Source organism: Photinus pyralis, unplaced genomic scaffold (assembly GCF_008802855.1).
Source record: "Photinus pyralis isolate 1611_PpyrPB1 unplaced genomic scaffold, Ppyr1.3 Ppyr1.4_LG1, whole genome shotgun sequence".
Classification (NCBI taxonomy): Eukaryota; Metazoa; Arthropoda; class Insecta; order Coleoptera; family Lampyridae; genus Photinus; species Photinus pyralis.
In genome coordinates, this window is record NW_022170249.1 from 16,397,596 (window position 1) to 16,419,289 (window position 21,694).

The 21,694-nt window shown below is 37.4% G+C and overlaps 3 protein-coding genes and 1 non-coding gene across 4 annotated transcripts in view; 2 read left to right on the plus strand and 2 right to left on the minus strand.

Annotated features, from left to right (window-relative positions):
* On the minus strand, nucleotides 1–13,556 carry LOC116158617 (DNA polymerase epsilon catalytic subunit A). The gene is made up of 25 exons (XM_031471428.1): nucleotides 13,379–13,556; nucleotides 13,208–13,331; nucleotides 12,936–13,154; nucleotides 12,654–12,886; nucleotides 11,893–12,140; nucleotides 10,353–10,740; nucleotides 10,111–10,304; nucleotides 9,168–9,508; nucleotides 8,928–9,120; nucleotides 8,609–8,876; nucleotides 8,338–8,511; nucleotides 7,848–8,288; nucleotides 7,438–7,803; nucleotides 7,207–7,390; nucleotides 6,414–7,159; nucleotides 6,000–6,362; nucleotides 5,720–5,951; nucleotides 2,599–2,867; nucleotides 2,207–2,551; nucleotides 1,897–2,151; nucleotides 1,074–1,218; nucleotides 785–1,029; nucleotides 548–702; nucleotides 237–499; nucleotides 1–189 (listed from the first exon to the last, which is right to left on the minus strand). The coding sequence occupies exons 1-25, from the start codon at nucleotides 13,447–13,449 to the stop codon at nucleotides 22–24; spliced, it is 6,630 nt and encodes a 2,209-aa protein (XP_031327288.1). The 5' UTR covers nucleotides 13,450–13,556; the 3' UTR covers nucleotides 1–21.
* The window catches only part of LOC116158619 (lysosomal acid glucosylceramidase-like), a 24,735-nt gene continuing 16,590 nt past the window's right edge, over nucleotides 13,550–21,694 (plus strand). Inside the window, exon 1 of the mRNA XM_031471433.1 lies at nucleotides 13,550–13,636. Coding sequence (XP_031327293.1) covers nucleotides 13,603–13,636 — 34 coding nt within the window. The 5' untranslated portion in view covers nucleotides 13,550–13,602. The remainder of the gene's footprint in view (nucleotides 13,637–21,694) is intronic.
* Trnae-uuc lies at nucleotides 13,739–13,810 on the plus strand. The gene has a single exon. It is a non-coding gene; the product is annotated as a tRNA-Glu (tRNA).
* LOC116158618 (helicase SKI2W) overlaps nucleotides 15,367–21,694 on the minus strand; it is a 7,740-nt gene continuing 1,412 nt past the window's right edge. Inside the window, exons 4-11 of the mRNA XM_031471430.1 lie at nucleotides 19,698–20,727; nucleotides 18,247–18,655; nucleotides 17,925–18,203; nucleotides 17,652–17,879; nucleotides 16,114–16,846; nucleotides 15,832–16,025; nucleotides 15,649–15,786; nucleotides 15,367–15,601 (exon numbers count right to left, since the gene is read on the minus strand). Of these exons, the coding sequence (XP_031327290.1) occupies nucleotides 15,386–15,601; nucleotides 15,649–15,786; nucleotides 15,832–16,025; nucleotides 16,114–16,846; nucleotides 17,652–17,879; nucleotides 17,925–18,203; nucleotides 18,247–18,655; nucleotides 19,698–20,727 (3,227 nt within the window). The 3' untranslated portion in view covers nucleotides 15,367–15,385. The remainder of the gene's footprint in view (nucleotides 15,602–15,648; nucleotides 15,787–15,831; nucleotides 16,026–16,113; nucleotides 16,847–17,651; nucleotides 17,880–17,924; nucleotides 18,204–18,246; nucleotides 18,656–19,697; nucleotides 20,728–21,694) is intronic.

A 21,694-nucleotide genomic window follows, 5' to 3' on the forward strand; every position in this document is an offset into this window, starting at 1 on the left:
TTATAGTGTAAAAGAACTTTATTAAATTAATGCTAATACATTCTCAATAAACTCCTTGACGATCTTCATGTTAAAAGTTTTCGCAAGTTTATAAAATTTTTCTAGTAATTTCACAAAGTCTGCTTTTGGCAGTAGACCCATAAATTCACTGGCACACTGGCAACGCATCATCAGATTTTCCATTTTGATCTACAATTAATTTGGTTAAACTGAGAGAAAGGAATTGCTGTACAAACCTGGCCGCATTTTTTACATTGCATATCTTGTAAATTGTAAGCCAAAAACTTTTTATTAATAATTTCTAAAATAAGGCCTTCGATTTCATTGTTATCGTAATCTGTATTACACAAGGGACACAGCCACGCAACATCACTTCTATGAGGATCCCTGCCTAGATCTAAATCGCGACAGTGATTACAAGCTTTACATATAATTTGAGGCACAACAAAAGATACTGTACGATCAATCCATACAGCTTTTTCTGAAAATTCACCTACACCTGGAAACCAAGTGTTTATTTACCATTAGAAATAGTTAAAACCTCTACCAATAAGTTTCAACAAATTGCATTTTAAGTTGTACACCTCGTCGTGTACTGCAGGATCGAGATCCAAAACATGGCAAATTGCATTAACAAATTCAAGAGCAGGCGAACAATCATCAATCTTTGCGGGTAACCGATTGAAAATCCTTTCCACAATTCTGAAATTAATTAATTTAGATACCAAATGAAATTATAATAATACCACATTGATTAGTTGAATTAATGGAAAACCACACCCACCTGAAGAGATTTTGACTAACTTCCCCTTCAATTAGTTCCTTAGCGTAACTTGTTACAACTTCATTCGCCCCCAAACCGAGTGACGGTTGACTAAGACCCACAACAATACTATCATTACAATCAGTCTCTCGAAGTTTCATATAAATTGCATTAATATAGCCAGCTATAATCGCATTAAAATTATGTCGACACCCCCCTGCCTCGGGAAGTTGCTCTGCCAAATTCCAATTCATCACAATCACAGGCTAAAATTATTCATTCCAAACTTGAATAAAGTTAAATGCCTTACCTCGTCCTCATTCACAACATCTCTATTCGTGGTTTCTATTCTTTCTTGGACCTCGCCTGCTTCGCCTTCAAGACCTGCAGGTAATTTTCCCTGAATTCCGGCGAAGTTTGTAGAATCGAGCCAAATTAGTTGCTCCCAACACTTGCTACAATAGAGAAAAAAACCTTTGATTATATACTAATACTACAAAGGAAAAAACTCCTCAGCAGTTATAACTATTTTTTGTGCTTTTTTAATCAGCTGGTTGATGTTAGTTTCTACAACTACCACTGTTTTATCAGCACAGCTAAGACTAGCAGGCTGTTCTTTTTCTCCCGCATGATGAACAGTACGTATATGTTCATTAATGGAATTTAGGTGCCCAAGAAAGGGGTTGTGCTGCACGATCTTACCGCATTAAATGACTTGAATATCAACAAAAACAGGCTCATGTTTGAAAGTGCTAGTTAGTTTTGAATCAGCGTAACATTGATTTATGTGCCCTCTATTTCACCTTCAGTTATGCTCTCTCTTTCACTATCAATTCTGCCCTCACCTGCCTTTCACCTTCAATTATGCCCTGCGTTCAAGTTTGATCTTGGGTTTTTAGCTTAGACAACCACCACGATCAAATGACCTTCAGTGACACTTTAGTTTGGACAAAAACCACGCTTGCACGTGGCGCATGCGCAGACCACAAGGTCGAAGTGTGTGAGATATAAGATGTCTTTACATACAGTACCTACCTATCTGCATAGTTTTTGAATGAAATTATATTTATTTTTGTGTGACATATACTAAAATATAAATACATGTCACACAAAAATGATCATAGATTACCTACCTATAAGTAATTTGTAAAGAGTGAAACAATTCCTTATTCCGGATGGAAGTGATTACAAATTCGGCATTAGCAAGAGCATCTTCAACCAAGCGTTTCTTGGAACAAAGTATGATCTTATTAAAATTGGCGTATATTATTGTGCAACCTAATCTTTTAAACTCCGCCACTAACATCATGAACAGCTTCTTCATCAAATTTTGCAAATTACGCAACAACGCTGGATCATACAGTAACGATTTTTGTGATCGAAGCCACCTGTTAAAGGTAGCAAGTTAGAAACAGCACTTTCTATCAGAGTATACTTAGTTACCTGTAGAAATGGATAACTTGAAAATCAGCAAATCTATTCCTGTAAAGGGAAATATCGCGCATCCAAATAGTTGCCATTGTGCGCAATATTCGAAAAGCTTCCCCACAACGTGCCGTTTCGTCGTAACCACAATTCATATTGCCACTGATTAACTCATCTAACGAAGGGGGAACTGCAGCGTCAAAAGCAGTGGCGGAGCTCGTTCCCTCAATATCTGTAATATGATGTGCTTGAAGCAAGGTGTTAATCGCGAGACTGTCGATGTCCAATTCAATACAGATACTCGAATACCATCCGGGCTTATTACACAGTTCACTAGACTCCTCCTGCGACTCCGCCAAGAGCCTGAAATTACAAAGAGAATAAAGACAAAATTGCATTGATCGCATTACCGGGCATCGCTTTCTTCGCTGCCACCTAAATCTGGACGATCCGAATTTGAACACCATAAGACATGATTTTGTTTGATCAAGTGCCTGGCAAAGAATAAATCGGATGCGAATAACGTCGGATCGGTTGGTAGATTTCCTATTGGTAGGTGATAATAACGACATTGCTCGGTGATGAATTCTAAAACCCTCTCGCTGTTCAGATAATGTCGAATCAAAGCTTTTGCGCCAATCCGTCGCCAGTCAATACTGTTATATAAATCGTCTACGTCCTAAATCAAAACTTTCTTTAATTATTTCTTGTATTCCAATTATAGACCAACGTTCCATACATTATTAGTGGTATAGCACAAATTCAATAACACAGCATAGTGTAAAAAATAGGATAGTGAGATAACCTCCATGAATCAAACAAAATCTCGATGATGTCGGTCTGTCTGTACTCTCATTACCCAAGGTTGGTATATATATACCAACCTTGCTCATTACCGGCTAAAACGACTGATCTGATTGGATACAAATTCGGGACACATATTCTTAGATATAACAGAACTTTGTGCTTGAGATGGACCATAACATACTGTTATGTACCCCACGTTGGGCGCCAAATAAAAATGCTATGAGCCCCACGTATGGGCGCCAAATAAAAATGCTATGTGCGATGGCAACGGTCAGTAAAACCACCCACAAGCGCCTGTCCAGCTAGGTCAGGTACTAAAATAAGTATAATGGTTCCACGGTACTGTGACCAAGAAAATTTAGAAGGAAGGGAAGAATCTATCATTACGGTTCCAGCTGCTCTCGGTGGTATGGGGTGGTTCGACGAAACTGAAAAAAACTGCTCGGAGAATGTAGGCGCCACTAATTTTTATTAAATTTGGCCGTACAGGAAAAACTAGAACCCTGCTCCTGGTGACCTGGCAATGCAAGACAAATAAGGAGGAGAAAATAGAGAAATGTAGTGAAATAGGAATATTTTTATTGTAGGGCGAATGATGGTGAATGAGAAATGGCAGTGGAACGATAACAGGGAATTAAGGAAAAAAAAATCACGGAACGAGATCTCGTCTCACAGTAAGACACAAAAGTGACTAAAATAATTAATTAAACGAATGGTAAGATGACTGAATTAATGGTTTTTTTTAAAAATTAAACTTAACAGGCAATCATAAGTGAATAACGGTGAATTGGAAGGTGCTTAGCTGTTTTCCTGGCTCCTGAAGTTGTCCAGCGGTTGTTCGGCAGACTCGGTGAGTAGACCAGTGGCTAAGTGTGGGGAAAATAAGGATAGGGAAGAGGGTAGAAGGGATCAAGTGGAAAGCAATTTGAGGGTATCGATAGAAGACTGAAGACGGACGACGAACGAGGAAGACGAAGAGTTTGAAGCAGTACGGTACAGGTATAATAAATAAGAAGGGAAAAAATACAAGGACCCAAAACAAGACCTAAAATTGCAAAGCAAAACTATCACGAAAAGGCTACTTACTAGATGGTGTGGGCCTTAAATGTAGAAACAATATAATATTTTGGGTGCTATAATTGGTGGTAGTAAATTAACGCTCGGATCCTAAAAAGGCAACGAAAAAATAGAAACGACACTGAACAACACGAATACTTACAAAAGGGGTTGAAATCCGGCGAGCAAGAGTTAAAATATTTATATTGATTGTACTAGGAAACACAAGTGCGCCTCTCCACTACTCTTGATCCCCAAAATAGGGCTTAAAAGGACGGATACTAAATCCTTTTTGTTGAGTAGGGTGACTTTTAAGAGGGTAATATCCCAAGAATTGTTGGATAAATGCGGCTATAAAAATTTCGTACCTCACAAGCACACTACAGGAAAATGACAATTATCGAAAACGGAAAACGAAACGTAGAAGATTTTCAAAACAACGAACAGTAATACCAATAATTAAGGAACATAAAAAGTTAGCGGGAAAAGAAGAATAGATTTTTGAAAAGAGCGGGAAAGAATAGCGTAGTTTAGACGAAATACCAACAGATGGCCCTGAAACGAATCAGAGGCGTAACATGGAATAAAATAGTACACATATGCTTCGAAAATTAGAATAGTGAAAACAGTAAGGAAAGAAGAAGCGTTTAAAGCGTGAAAAGGTAAATACAATCGTAAGAAGAGGGCAAGAATCGAAAGAAGAAATTTAAGAAAATGGGTACGCCTATGAGATGAAATTCAAAACAAAATAAACAAATTCCTAACCTAAAAAATCAAAATAAATAACGCAAAACTAAACTAAAAATGGACCTGTAACAGTACGTCTACGTTTCAACATCAATCAATCAAATACGCTGAAAGAAATTATTTATTGTCCCTCGCTTGTTCTGGGTCCTCCACAGGCTTTCGCCCGATTACCAGAGTGACCCACAAAATGGGAGTCAGATAAAATACTCCACCAACAAGTGATCTCGATTAAACAAATTAAAGTTAAATAAAGTTAGACGGCAAGATATTCAGCACAACGAGCAGTAATGCATCGTGAGGCCTTCTGTTAAGGTTTCCTTGTTATTAAAAGTTAAAAGTTTGTACCGTCCGAACAGCCGCCGGCAATTAGTCATTTTATTGATCAAGTTAATGTTCTTTTGTCATCAAGTTTTATGTTTTAAAGAAAACTGAAGTTCGGAAGCTGTCAGTGTTTGTTCACCTTTTATAGTTTAAAAGTTTACTTCTCAGTTTAAATACTCAAAATTGTTAATGTACTACCTGTATTGTAATTGTTTTTTACGTATTCTACATAAGATAACTTATCTGTGAATAAAAAAAGATTATTATTATTAATATTATTATTATTATTGTGTGTGCCAAGTTAAGTGCGCTTTGTTATCGCAAACCTTTGCACGACCAGATTAGAATTATTAAAGGAGAAAAAAAAGTAATTTTATTGGTTCAACACCTGCGTGCGGGGTACCTAACTTGCAATACTAGCATAGTGCAAATCGCCACTTTTAAACTTTTAAAATTGCCTACAGCGCTTTCTTTTGAAATTGTCACGTCCAAAACTATGAAATCCCAATGTCGTTTTTCTTTGTAAAGCCGTCTTACTATTCTATTTGTTACACTACGTGTACAGGTGCAGAAAAAAAAATAAGTGACACTTTGACTTACTTTAACATGAATATGAGCCTGAGGAAATTCAGTAAGAACGGGTACGCCATGTTGTAGCTGCAAAGTATCATCTAAAGTTTGTATGGCTAGTAATGTGGGCCCTTTTTTCTCGTCCCTATAGGCTTGTAGGTGTTTTTGAAGCAACTTATGCACTTCCTTTACGTCTGTCTCGATGCGCACCATTATTTGTAGATCTTCCGGTGGTAGTTCGATATCTGGATTTCTTTCTTGTCTAAAATAAAAAAAAAGTCCTCAACTGACTTGGACACGAGAGACTTACTCTGCAATACGTTCCGCCTGATAAATTGTCTTCAAGTTAGGCATTTCGTTATGGCGAACAGTTTCGACTACAATTATGATCGCTTTTTTAATCGGTGTGAGAAATAGACCGAAAAATTGCCGCTTGTCGCTGTTCGAACGATGCTGATACAGAAACAAGTGCTTTAAGCTATCTTTCGGTAGGTATGGCTGCTTAGAGATGCTCGTCATTTCTAAATCGGAGAGAGAGAATGTATCGGAGTCCATATTTGGAGACTTTGATGTTACCCGACACACGCAACCTAGCTGGACGAAGGCTCTGAAGATGAGAGGTACTTGCGTTTCGTACACGCCCTCTACATTGGAGTTGTTCAATTGCAACTCTCTGAAAGGAGGACAATTATGACAAGTAGGTACAATTATTGCCCAAACTTACTTTCCATATTCTTCAAATAAAGATTCTTGCACAGTATAGAGGTACAGGCAATTTACTTGTTTCGAACGAGGGAGAGTGCGATTGCATTTTTTAAATAACGCGCCCTCGTCTGCACACTTTGGGGTACGTAGATTCGCATAGAACATTCTGGGCACTATCAGCTTAACAATGTGTATTTCTGACTCGACAAGAACCCAGACTAAAAATTCACCCGGGGTATTCGTTTTAACGATCTGCAAAATCTGCCATGGATTTGCAAGCAAAGCACGCTGGGCCTTTAACAGGAAACCTTGTAAGGTACCTGGAGCGGCCGACCTTACAACTGCAGTACTTCCTTTTAGTCTCTTCACTTTTTGCTGCCCTTCCAACCGTTGCAACATTTGATACTTCCACTTCTTTTTTTGGAATGCGAGCCAAGCGTCGAAATCGGCCTTGGTTTCCCCCAAAAGTGGGGGTGTACCTAGTGCTTCCCTCCAGCTTAGAGTTAAATCGAAACCTTCAAATTCATTTTCCTGTTGGCGCTTGCGCTTGTTGACATTTGCAATTGGTTTTTTCAGAGGAGATTTTTTGGTAACGCCACAATCTTCGATGTCTTTCACTTTGGATGTGGGCAAGGTATTAGCAGCGTTTTTCGCGCAAGCAGAGAACATATCGGTTATACGTCTTTGTTTAAAATTATCATCCTTTTCCAGCATTTTTTTGTGTAACCAGTCAGGGTGGCGCACTCTAGGTACTGGATTTGAAACCTACAATGGATGTCATATGATATTACATGAATTAACAAAACACTTACTCCTTGCATAGCAGCTGGAATGGTAATAATTTTTTGAATTGCGCCACCCAAACGCTCAATGTAATAGCTCCAATCTAACAAGTCTCTAATATCAAAATCGTTCAAAGACGAATCCTTTAACCATTTCCGCAGGTAGTACTTTTGAACAGCTTCCTCCGCTTGGAATATCGCTAATGGAATCGCTCTAAAATAGCACAATTGGTTAAATGCATACATAAAACTCCCATCAACCTCTCGGTAACTGGTGCTCCTTCCGGCTTCTTCGAAATAACATATTTGCAAGCAAGTCCGGCATCTTTAACCATTTGATCTCCTAAAAACTCTGCCAAACGCTTCGCAGTACTTATAGATGTACTCTTTTGGGCCCCATAATCCTCAAGCTTGCGTGACATCGATCGGTTTTCCGAGATTAGATCGAATAACTCCGAATCGGGCATATGCCTTCCTTGCGAGTATAAAACGTCCAACCAATAATCGGCGATTTGTGCCACCGCAGCGTAACAAGACTCTAAACTGTCGCCTTTTAAAAATGCTTCAAAAACCGAAGATTGGAAAATTTTAATTAATTGTAGTTCCCCTCTGCGTTTAACCTCAAATCTTTAACAAAATAATGCGCAAAGTACAGAGGAGAAAACGCTTACCCTTTCAGTTCAGCGAGTGAACCGTCAAAATTGAAAACAGCATACCGCTTTTTTAGCTTTTTACCTTCCTCCTTAGAGGCGGGTAAGACCATGGCTCTATATGGACCATCCACCTCAAAAAAAATTGAGTTTTCGCTTTTTTGGACATAGCTCAACGAGTATGGATCGGTCAATTCATGATATTGGTCATTAGTAAAGTTAGCTTTAACCATTGCGTTTAACACAGCGTTTGGATACGAAATATTTAGTTTCTTCTTCTTTTCATCTGAAGTGGTCACCGTAACGTTATCAGGAAATGAGGCTGGAAGAATGCACCAAATTCCGTCAGTATCTAACTCGAGTGGACGTCCTACACGTTCCACAATTTCTCTTGTTTTCATGATTATGTTTGCACCTGTATAGCACACAATTCCCCCCATCTCCATGCTATGCCAGCGTGCCCTAGAAGAGTGGGATAAATACATGAAATAAAAAGGGTGGCACAACGAACCCTCGTCTCATAACGTAACCGTAAAATGAATTCAAAATACATTTGTGGGCTAACTGCAGGGAATCATAGAGGATTTCGCGATTTTTCGCCGATTTTATTTCGGCCGCATTTCCTCCTATTACAGCAACAACTACTTGTTGCTTAGCTTTTTTCGAAAGACTTTTGTACTCATATCTGCAAATAGGTCAATTTAATGCCGACAGTCACCGCCACCCCCTCATTTTTCGATATGAAACTCAACCACGGTATAAGAATCAAAACTAATACATACCTTCTATCTCGAAAGGCACGTACAGTATCAACATAAAATGAGTTCTCCTTCTGGCACACTGTCGACGTACGTTCCTCCATCTTAGTAACCTTCTGTTTTTTATAAACCTTACGACAATAAATTCCCATACGCTTCTTTTCTAATTCCGCCTGTTCCTCTAATTTCAACTCGTGAAACGCACGCTGTGGTCCGTTTGGAAAAAGAGGCGGAAATTTCTCGGTTTCAAGTTGTTGTTGTATACGATGATACTCACTGCGGCTCGCGGGCACTACAAAACTAGGCTAATAAAACTCAACAATACATACAGTTAGTTTCTAACTGTATTCGGCCCTCCACATCCATGCCATTCCACGTTGGCAAGTCGCCCCAGGTTTATTAAAATCACAAGCAGCACAAACAGTTTCATCTACCATTGCGTATGGTTGTAGTCGATTTGTTAAAATTACATTGGGATACATCGCGCCCACGTCTAAGTGATAAATCAGTGGTTTTTCTAATCGCATCGGTTGTTCCTACAATGCCTCTTATAAAAAGTGATTACCGACCTTTACCGCTTCACCTTTAAAGCTTCCAATTTCGTCTTAATTTCATCAGTTACGTTTTGCAAATTGGTTACACAATCTAAAGGGATACCTTCTTCGACTTCAATCGCGTGAGTTAAAGTCTTTGATATTTGCGATATTAAGGTGTCGAGCATCTCTATGTCCAATCGAAAACGACAAGGGATGTCTGCTCGAAAAATACCCGATTCTAAAGCCTCCACATGACCTCCAACGTAGGTTTCCTGATGTAATAGATGACCATCGTCAGTCAGTTTATTCAAAATCGTCTCTTGTTTATTCGGAAATATGACGTTAACTTGAAAAGCTTCCACCATAAGTAGTGCTTCACAAAGGGTACCTAAATCAACAACAAAAATAGTGCAATAAAGATGGCGTTTCAGTTAGGTCAGTACTTCCTCTTACAGCGTCAACTGTAAGTAATTTAACAACTTAATTTTAGTCTGATGATGCGAGAGAGGCCGTTTAATTAGCACGCTGCAGTCTAATAAGGATATGAAAAAATATACAAATTGAATGAGATTGCCGAAAACATTTGTAACAGGGGGTCGTTGGCCGTTAAAAAAAATTGATGTTGAATTTGTATTTTGGTGAACAAAGGGAAATTACATATGTACCGCTTCATAGTGAACGTGAACGAAAGTATGTCTGGCGTTAACAACAAACGTATTGCAGAAAGCGAGCGCGGTTGCCACGGTCTATGGGGCCTAAAAGTTTCGTTTTGTTCTGCTGACCCGAGCACGTGACGGAAATGCGGATTTTCTATTGGTTGCTAGGGCACGCCAGTCAAGGTCGTTTGTTTTCTCGTGGGCGAGAGAGCAAAGGAGTGAGAGCGCACGAGATTCATAGACTAATTCGCGAGAGATCGAAAATTTTTGCTAATACATAAATAGTAACTTAAATTGATCAATTTTAAAGCTACACCCGCATTACTGTTCTTACCTGAGCCTTTTCGTAAGACTTCATCCGGTTCACATGGAATAATTGTACATAAAGCAAAAATGAAAGGATGCACATACTGCATGTACAAATAATAAGTGGCAACAGCATCAGACACAGAATAATTAGAAAGAACCTGCGGCTGGGATGCCGCCAATGGGCACATTTCTTCTGGATCCAACTCAACCGGATCATACCTAAAAAATTGGCATCACATTCAATACTAAACATAGACAAGTAGAAACCTCAATTTAGCCTTGGCTACCGCCTTCAGACCTTGCGATCCGACAGGAAGGTACGAATCTCTCTTCACCCAGCACAGGCAATCCATATGGGTTGCAGCTCTGCACGAATAAATGCCATCTTTGGACTTGGAGAAACCGATCTCCTGCTTCATATCCAATTCGTAAAAGGCAGCGCGTGCCTCAACGAAGGGCCAATCGAAGAAGTCACCGTTGTAGGTTACGAAAATATGCGGGCGAACGTCCATAATGTGATAGAAAAATCTCTGAATCAAGCTGAACTCGTTGGGCTCGTTGAAAATCGTAAACTTTCCTTCGAGTTCAGGCTTCGGTGTATACTCAAAATCCTCTATGTCCGCTGATAAAATCTCTCTATTCGTAATTAGAAATCCTAGAAATAATTGTGACAGTTTGATTAACGTTAAACTAAACGAGGGGTGTCACACACGGAAATGGTGTACAACATTGGGAAGGGGGGTTTGTGGGTGTTATCCGACGCGAACGGGTACGGCCACGCCTATATACGCTTCATGTGTTCTTTTTGGGTCAAACCTAAAATAGTAAAATCAAAATCAGAAAATTTTCTTCCGCATATGAGAAAATTTTCAATTTCAGAATGGCTCTATATTTTCAGAAAAATGTTTTATTAGATCAGCTTCGTTATAACGATGGATGAATAATCTGCCGCTTTCAAAATAAATATGCATACAGCGTAGAATTATCGAAACTATCTCACTTTGTAAATGGAACACCCTGTAGGTATATTTTATTTTAAAAATATAACATTAAATTTTCTTTTCAAAAATATAACATTAAAAAAGTCAATATTGGTCCAAAAAGAGCAAAAAAAGATCTTTAAAAAATTTGGAAAATTCCAAAATTTTTTTCAAATTTTTTGAATCATTTGGACATGTTTTGTATTGTACATTTTTTTAATTTTTTTTTAATCTTTTAAATTTTTTTGAATCACTTTAAGCTGTTTTAATATCATATTTATTGTTATATTTAAAAAAAATACCAAATATATTTTTTTAATTAAAATATACAGGGTGTTCCATTTCAAAAATGAGGTTAGGTCTGATAACTTTTTCAGCTGACCTCGTATACTTGGTTTGAAAACGGTACATATAATTTAACAAACATTATAAGCTTAGGTAATAAACATTTTTCTAAATAAAATAAAAATTTAATAAAAGAACAGTTTTATCCCATAAACAATGGCTTTGTTCTATACTTTCAAGGGATCATTGAGAAAATCATATTTCATTTCCTTCGCCATGATAAAACACAAACCGAGACACAAACACTATTATATAGCGTTACGAATCTTTGGCACAAACTGCATTGCAATCATGTTTAGGAAAGAATGAACAAATTTTAGCTGTATATGGCACTTCATGGAAAACATGCAAACTTGTTTGTATTTCTACTATCGTCGCTATAAAATTTGGGACATTAGAAGTAGGACATTTTAAGCAATTCAATAAAGGAAAAAAGGGTACATATTTTTAAGGCATGAGACATCCCCTCAAAACTAAGCTACCTTGTCCATCAATCATATACGAGATCATCATAATCTGATCGGTGTTCGCATCCGGGAACTTCAGTGGTAATTTTGTAGTTTCAATATCGAAAGCCAAGACAATCGGTTCGGGTCGCTCAATGATGTCAGGTCTGGGCGTAAATAAAGGAGGATGATTTCCTCCCGCCTTACACTTCACTGTATACCATGATCCACAAAATATGCGTAGATCGATCGAGACACGTACATGATATGGTACATCATATTCTCTACAAAGTAAGTTATTAAACTACAAACAAAGCAAATGTAGATTATGTACTTTTAAAAAAAAGGACAGGGCCTAAAATAATCATGAAAAATCTTAGAAAGCTCTAAAAATAGGCCAGAGTACGAAGCTCTGGATAGGACACATAGGAAATTATTTTGTAAATTACAGTTGTAACTGGGAATTATACTAATTTACAGATGTAACTGGGAATTAGTTAATAATTTACAGTTGTAATTGTAATTCCCAGTTACAACTGTAAATTAGTATAGTTCCCAGTTACAACTGTAATTTACAAAATAATTTCCTATGTGTCCTATCCAGAGCTTCGTACCAGAGAGCTCTGAAATCAGACTTCAAAACTTTGGACTCTGAATTCAGACTTCTAAACATAAATTCCTACTTTAATAGTTTAAACTAAGACATAAACACAACTTTAAATTCACCCATTAAAGTCTGATTATAAAACAAATCTAAATGCGCCCCTTCCAAGCGTGCAACTCCATTCAGAGTTTACCTTATGTCAAGAATGTTCTCCAGATGATCTGTATTTAAACTTGTATGCGACGACTCAGTAGTGTTTTTAGCAATATTTTCCACAACTAGCGCTGCATAGTGGCAGTTCTGTTCTTTGCGCTTTCGATTTTTCCTAACCACCGTTAGAATGTCTTTTCTAACTTTAATGCAATCATTTTGACTAACAAACGACAACTTTAAATAGCGCTGCTTTAATCCGATCAAGTGGTTAGGCTGAAATCTTACAGTTACTAACGGTAAACTACACGTCTACGTTACGTACTAGGTCTAAATCTTCTTTAACTACTTCTTCAATACTGTCAATGGTACCAGCGTATTTTTTAAGTAGGTACATAGAAACCTCGTGAAGTAACTCTCGCTGGGTCAGAATGTAAAAATAGGGTTTGAACGGGTAGGATACTTTAAACCGTGTACCATCCTCTTCCATAAAGTAATAGTCGACCGCCGATATAAGCCTTTTATCATCATTTAAGATCTCATTCTAGAAAGTAAGTGTGATACAACTCACGCGAGCTTACAACACGTGGGGCTTACAGTGTGTATGTTCAACAGGAAACCGGTTCGTTCTTGGTACTCTGTTATTCTTACAAACCCGTACTTTGTATCAATCGCATCATTTTCTTGCGCTTGTCGTAATCTCAGTTCAGAAGTTTCTTCCCTAAAGACACAAATGAGTAGTAGAAAATTAAAGTGATTCTAAATTACCTTCTAGCATTGGGAACGTTTTCATTGTTCTGATTCTCTGTACGCTTTTTTCTAAATTTATTTGGAAACATAATGGAAATTCTCTATTTCTTTTTCCTAACCTTCTACCATGACATTTATTTTGGCGGTAAAACTATCGAAATAAAACAGTGTTGCCAAATCAATGAGATCATATTACACAGATGTAGGTACTTTCCTTGTCGAAGTGTAGGTACTTGCTCGTGATGGTTTTGTATAAAAAAAAGGTTTTTGCAACAGGTATGTTACTCATATAAATATAACAAATACTAAAGTCAAATTTTATTAAAGTATTTTTTAATTTTGTCGTTTTAATACCAGGTTGTACCTCAATAAGCGCTATCCGGTATGGTCTAGTGGCTAGGATACCTGGCTTTCACCCAGGAGGCTCGGGTTCGATTCCCGGTACCGGAATTTTTTTATTTTTACTATTAGTAACTAATTTTTTTTCATTTCCCTATTATTAGTGACTATCTTATGTCTTCAAAATGAGCAAAGCAAATGTCAACACAATTTTACCCCGATTTAAAATGAATTCAATAACATATGATATACAGGGTGTTACATATAAATATGTAAAAAAAATTGGGAGGTAGAAGAGATCAAAACACGCACTTTTTCCAAATAAACCAAGGGTCTAACGTGTTTCTCAGTCACGTCTGCAAATAGGTTTTGGGGTATGCCCTTGACAACGGCTTTTTGATCAAATTTTTGATATGTATATTGGGCATACGGAAATGAGAAATAACTGGTCGGATTGTTGAAAAAGATTTGGAGCGAAGCAACGGCATCTAACGTTTTTTTTTTTCAAATATAGCAACCTGTAGAGTACTTAATCCCCAGGTTCTACACTAACTGTACAGTATACAAGCACACGGAAATAAAATCAACCCGGGTATTCCCAAGACTATTCCCTCCAAAAGCAAACCAGAATCCTACTTAAGTTTGAAATCAAAAAGTGGCACATGATCAAACATCTAAAGCAGGGCCATCATAAGTTAGTTGTAAAAACAACGCTATGACCTGAAGTGCAGGAGGGAAGAAACGTAACATTTGTAAAAAGTTTGTTTGATAATTATTGCTCATATTATGAAGATTGTGAAATTCGGAAATTTAAGTCGAAATAAATTACATTGCAAGAATAAACTTTGAAAATGGTAGTTCACCGAATAAAAATAAAAATACGCTGAGAAAAAAAAGACCTTATAGTTGTGTAGCAAAATTAATTGTTTATAACGATACGAATGCATAACATAAACTTATACAACCACATCATAGCATGTAGACTTTGAGAGGGGACTTATAGATTAAAAACAAGTTTTGGGAGCAATGGGTCAGGTAAGCAGGTACCAAGATTCTGAAAAAGGGTGAAATGTACAGAATGTCTCATCTTTGAGGCAATAAAATCCTTCTGCCAAGAGCATGGCCTTGGGGGCCAAATTCAATGTTAAAACAAAATATGTGGAAATCAGTTAATCGCAACTCATAATATCACACATAGATTCTAAACCGAAGAGTTTTTATTAGCAGAATCTCACCCCCGAGATAGATAACTCACCAATCGTCCCGGATTTTCAAGCCTACAGTTGATTGTCGACGTCAGTCCCTGTAATGAGTGTGTCGGAACTCATTCGGTTACAGTTTTTGCCAAACCCCGTGACCATCTCATCAAGGCGAAACATTACACCAAAAATGAATGCGATTTCAAACAAAGGGTTAACGGTATCAAACACATGAATCTACATTGAGGTTAAATTAAGTCAACGTCAAAATAAAAAAAATCACAAAAAATATATTGCATATCCACATCATTTCCTTTCTGGCAGCTGCATGTCAAAGCGTCAAATATTGTGTCTGGTTACCTTTAAAACTAAAGACGTGGTTGAATTAACAAAAACGACTGCAGAAATATATAAACTAATTAATAAAAAGCTAGGTCAGGAGGAATCTAATAGGATTGAAAGAAGAAATAAAAAAACACGCCCATGTTTATTGAACGTGTTCATTTTGAGTATAAAGGCTAGCCGCAAATACGATATCACGTTTAATAGAGGCAGAGGCTTCTTCCATTTTGGTGTAAAGTTTTGGATCGCCAGTTAACCGGGCGACATCTCTCACATCGCAAATCGTTTCATTTAACTGCTGAATGCACCGCACGATTATCCCCTCTTGAACCTCCGTCAAATTCATTAAGGTTGCAAATGGCTAAAGCAAACAAGATGCAAAGATGTAAAGTTATCAGTTGCACTTACGTGCCCATTGGCCCACTCGTACACTACTTCTACAAGTTCAAAATTCAAATCTCTGGAGGGTTCGCTAACTTTGTCAATCTCGAACTTCATTTCCAAATCCTGTATTTCTTTGTGCACCTCTTTAATTATACGTTTTCCCTAAAAATCATGATTCAGTATGAATTAAGCGCTACTTAGCCTCACCTCTACTAGAGGTTTTGTAAGGTTCTCATTTAGTTCATTATCATCTTGCTTGCTTTTAACTTGATACACCAGCGCAGATAGTAAAGCGGCAACTTCAGCCGGTTGTAAGTCAGTAAACACATTTCTTAACACCAATTCAGTTATTAACAGTTCATTCATTCCAATTTCACAAGCAACCTTCCCTTTCAATTCCACTGAAATCGTTCATTTAATAACCAATAGGTCAGTATTAAAGTGCAATTCCGACTACAGCGGATACGTCCGGAATTACACTTATTTTACCTCGATTTGAAGAGTTAATATAATTCAATTCCTTCAAAAGCGCAATTCTTCTCTCATATTCGGGATACAATGACATACTTTCATACGACAATTGGAACTTCAAATCGTCCTCCTCATCCTCGAGCGACTTCTTTTTGAACACAATATGAAACTGCTCTTCAAAATTTGGAATTTGGGTACTACTGATGCAGTCTATCAACCCTTCCTTCAACTTCTTGTACTCTAGCAAACACTTATGCAAGTCGAGATCTTTAACCACCATATCTAAGTAGGTTAGTCTGTTGGCATTACTTTTATCCGAGACGTTCATCGTTAATTTTAGCAACTCCTGCACGGCGAATTTGCAACGCTCACTGGGAGGATCGTCTTTAAATCTAGGTATCTGTCTTTTATCCCAATCGCTAATTACAAATGAGTATTCAACATTAATCATAGCAGAAGTGATTTCAAAAATATCCTCAGGTTTAATTTTTAATACCTCATGGCTGCAAGAATTTTCAGGATAATAGACACGGTCCGATGCTAGTCCCAACATTTTATAATAATTATCAGATTTCTCATCCGATTCAGAGGAACCTGTGTCTGTTAATACCAATACTCTGTACAGATCTGATGACTTACTCGGAGTGGTCAGTATTAATGCTAGCTTATTAACGTGAGACTTGTGTGTGATCAGAATAACTCGTCCAGTAGTTAATTGTTTTTGCATCGTGGGAGTTATGACAATTTGCTCCTAAAAATTAAGATTTAAAACAATGTACGTAAACCACTAGCTTCTAAAATTGAAAGCCAAGTATACAGACAACAAAAAATTTTGTACCGTAAAAAGCAAATTTTGTTGCAGTATTTTTTGCTCCTAAGATCAATGTGTTCTAACTTGCTACACCTCCAAGTGTACACATTTGTATCGACATTTTATGTCAATTTCGTATTGTAGTAGAAATGAATACCTACAAGATTAATAATGTAGAGAATTTTCTAGAGCGATACCAAGGCGCCATGAAGTTGATCTAGAAGCTTTTTGTTTACTGGATAAGCAAAATTAATTGTGTTTAGTCTTAGTTCATTATCAATACGGAAGTGATAAATAGTGAAATTTGCGCTAGTAATTTGAATACACGTAAGTGACAAATAATAATTTACAGTTGTCAATCAATCTATTTAAAGACCGTTATAAATTAATTAACAATGAATTGGTCATAAATAAATCACCAGAATTAAATTTACCATTTACGTTGGAAATCCGAACAGAATTATAAATATTTTGATATCATTGGATATCTGGCGCTGCAGGCTTTTTTACCAAAAACTTATGAACAACAAAATATCTGTGTCTCAAAAGATGAACTTCCAGAAATTCTAGTGTCATTTCGATTGTCTTGAAAAAGGTTAAACATTATTTTGTGCTACATCAACTGGTCAATTTTCTTCTAGAGAGCTAAATTAGAATTCGCTTGAGTAGAAAATAGTGAAAACAGTGAAAGTGACTTATTATTTGGTAAACCTGTTCTGTATTGGAAATGAATCAATACACTTACCATTAAATCTTGATGATAATCCAAAAATGTTCTTACAGTCAAGTAAAATTTAACCAAAGGCTGCATGTGCTCATTTAACTCGTGTCTATTTTCAATCTCTAAATTCTTAGAAACCGTCTCTAACTTTGTTCGAATTTGACTCATTTTTTTCTGATGGTCTGCTTCCCTGAAGCTTCGTGACATCATGCCCTCGACACTTAAACTTTCCACACGTAAAAGTGTTAACACCTGTAATAAGCTATCAATCATGCATATTCAAAGAATGGCGCTTACCATGCCATAGGTTATTCGAAATTGACTCTCTAATTGATTCGGTTTACCCATCATCATCCTCTTCAAATCTTCAACTGGATGCAAGTTAACTTTACACAGAATGATTACGGTGCCTGTTTCGTCTAAACCTCTTCTACCTGCTCGTCCGGCCATTTGGATGTATTCTGCGGGAAGTAGGGGTCGTAGTGACTGACCGTCGTGTTTCTTAATTGAATCAAAAACGACGGTACGTGCAGGCATGTTTACGCCCATTGCAAATGTTTCGGTAGCAAATAAGAGCTACAATTTATACTGGATTTATTTCTAAATTAATACCCCTCACCTTAATATATTGGCCTTGAAACAACATTTCGATCATCTCTTTTATTATAGGCAAAATCCCGCTATGATGCACCCCAACACCTCGACTCAAAATTTCCTTCATATCCAAAATTTGGGGAATATCTCGGTCGGGTGGTTTTAAACTGGCTATGCACCGATTGAAAAATGAATTAATGTAATGCTTTTCGTGAGCCGTTGTCAGATCTAAGTGCCTCAAACTTCTGGCATTTTGATCGCATTTATTTCTGGAAAATGTGAAAGCAACAACTGGAAGTAGTTTATTTCTACTTAAATGATCTACAAGTCCATTCCACATATACTGTTCCTGTTTGGGATTATAATTTCGTTGTGGCGGACCTGAAGCTTTGTGCTCCTTAGGTTTAGCTAGAGAAGCTTTTGCTTCATTGTACCTATGAATGGACATATTAAATTATTTTTCATGAAACAGAAACGTAATTCTTGTTGAAAATAATTACTTATTCGACAAATATGTTACCAAGCTAGTTAATAGATTAGTTAAAAGTAGTTGACAGTCATAACTATGGTTTTCAGATAACATTGCTCAGTGATGGTAGAAGCAAAGAGTTATGGTTACTCTTTGGTAGAAGTATTATTAAATAATTAGAGTATGACCAATTAATGGAAGGGTGATCAGCTGTTCGGAATCAGTGGTCATTTGCTATAGTGCAAAAATTAATACGAGCTTAGTGAAACGTTGGTCCTATAGTTAAGGGCTAGGTGAATTAAAAAAGCTCCATTAACGAAATTGTAGACTGTCTCATTAATCATTATGGGGATATGCGAGGGGATATGAAATAAGCTAGTGTTGTTTTTTTTAAAGCGTGTGATGATTTTATTAACCAGCCTGCGATTGTTTTCAGCAGCTCGCCAGCATTCTCACCGGAAGCTTTTCAACTCAAATCAATACCTTAGGAATTCGACAGTGTGAATTCCGTTGTTAGTATTTTTGTATAGTGATGTCAAAAATCGAATGTACACATTAAAACTGTTAACCAGGCTTTCTCGCATCATGTTCCTTTGCCCTTTTTTGACATTTAGGTTAGTGACAATTAATTCAAGCGTTTGCTTTTAAAACCCTAAGTTACAATGGTGGGTACATTCTAACATGACATTGCGAGGCATCGGTAATGTATTACTGTGGGTAGCTGAAAGTTCAACTAATCAAATCATCGTAAGCCTGAAGCACAGTTTATTCCTGAATTAAATTTCATCAACCATCTTTCGAAAAAACGATTTTGAGAAATGTGGAATACTTTAAAATAGTACAGAATACCTCATACTGTGGAATACTCAATGTGCAATAATTGGAAAGTTAGTGTATCTGGAATATAACAGCGGATCACCCATCACCATTAATCTTTGATTCATTAACCTATTCTAATGATTTTGAAACAAAAAATTGATATTAAATTTGACCATCAAGGGACTTACCCGGCAATACGAAACACCTCATTATGATCGAGAAGTAGATATCGATTATTTCGACTGGCACCACCGCATCCAGTGTACAGATAATGCTGTAAAGGTACGGGCCGCTTGGCCGTTTTGATCACGTAGACCTTACGCTGATAGATCTGACCTAACCAGTCGGCAAATTCCATTGTATTGGGAACAGTGGCGCTTAACATCACGACACAAACATGCGCGGGTAGCATGATGAGCACCTGTTCCCAAACGTGCCCCCTTTCCTTATCGTTCACATAGTGCACCTCGTCGAAAATGACGTACTCCAAATCTCGCGTGACGTCGCTACCCGCATACAGCATGGAACGCAAAATTTCGGTCGTCATAATTAAACAAGAGCCCTTCATGTTAATTTGAAAATCGCCGGTTACAAGACCAACGTCATTAAATTTCTTTTTAAAATCGCGATATTTTTGATTTGATAACGCCTTTATAGGCGAGGTATAAATTGTGCGCGTCATATGACGCTGGGACAATGCTATGGCGTATTCGGCAACAACCGTTTTACCGGCAGACGTGTGTGCAGCTACAAACACGTGATTATGCTGTTCCAACTGTAGAATGGCCAACTTTTGAAAAGTGTCCAGTTCAAATTCATACTCCAAAGCCATTTGTGGAATACGTTCCCTAAAATCTTTAACAGGCTTCGAGGTATCCAAATTTACAGCCCACTCCAAATTGCGAACCTTTTTCTTTTCAAACTCAGAAATCTTAAGCAGGGGTACATCTTTAGTCACAGCCTGAGACAAAACATCTTTTTCTTCTGGAAGTTCACTCGTTTGTAATTGTACATCCTGCGAATGATCAGTCTCGGGACTCTTTTCAACCGTTTCCCATAAACCAGAAAAATGTTGCTCATTTAAAATGTCTAACAAATTCACTACGTTGCCTTGCTTCACTTGCAATTCGACACTCTTATCAATTTTTTCTTTAACTCTACATCCATCGTCCTCAAATAGTAATCCAAACTTAAATCCCGGTGGAATCACCAATAAATCTAAAAATTCCCTCTTATATCATAGTCTAAAGAGTAAAATAGTGAGATGATCTCGATCTTATGGAAAAAAAGAACACTGATTTTGACATTGAGATTTCAAAGTTCTGGGCGCGATAACTCTGAAAGGGGTACACAGCCTAGTGATCGACTTCCGGGTGTTTTTATACAGGCTGTTTCAAATTCGAGGGCCACCATGGGGATCTCAGGAACTGTAAAAGATAGGTAGAGTTTAAATTCGGCAAAGTTGCGTATTTATTTGCTTAACAAAATGCAGTTTTGAAACTTAAAAATTCCTACTACTTTCGGAGATATCCGGAAAACATCGAAATGTGGCAAAATCATTTTTATTTTTTATTGTATCTGTATCAAATAACACAAAAAGTAAAAATTACTTCCTATCTACCTATCTCTTACAGTTACCGAGATCCCCATGGTGGCCCTTAAATTTGAATCAGCCTGTCACCTATCAATATTAATGTAATGTAGGTATGTCAAAAATAATTTTACATCTTTCGTTCAAAATTCTGAACTTATGAGTAGGTAAGACGGCGGTGCGTGCGGGGGAGGCACTCATCGGGCGCGTATTTTGGTAGCCAGGATATTTTGGCAGCCGTGGGTATTTCAAGAGCCAGAGTGCCCCTTAATAGTGTACTTAACGGGCTCAGGAAAACCTTGCAGTGCACAATTCTCTCCCCCAGCTCTGCTCTGGCTGTTTCTACTATCTCGTTCCCCTACAATATATACATTTCTGGAGCCATTTTGTATAAATGCCCAAAATTAGATAAACGTATACATCAGGGTAGTCCAGACCACCCGTTTTTATAACTCAGAGATCTTGCTAATATTGTTGTTCTCTATCAAATAACTCAAAAATTGATTTCCCTACGTCTGGAGGGGGGGGGGCAACATTGTAACTTTAAATGGGAACCCACATTTTTTATTCCATATCTCGATTCTACTCAAAAAA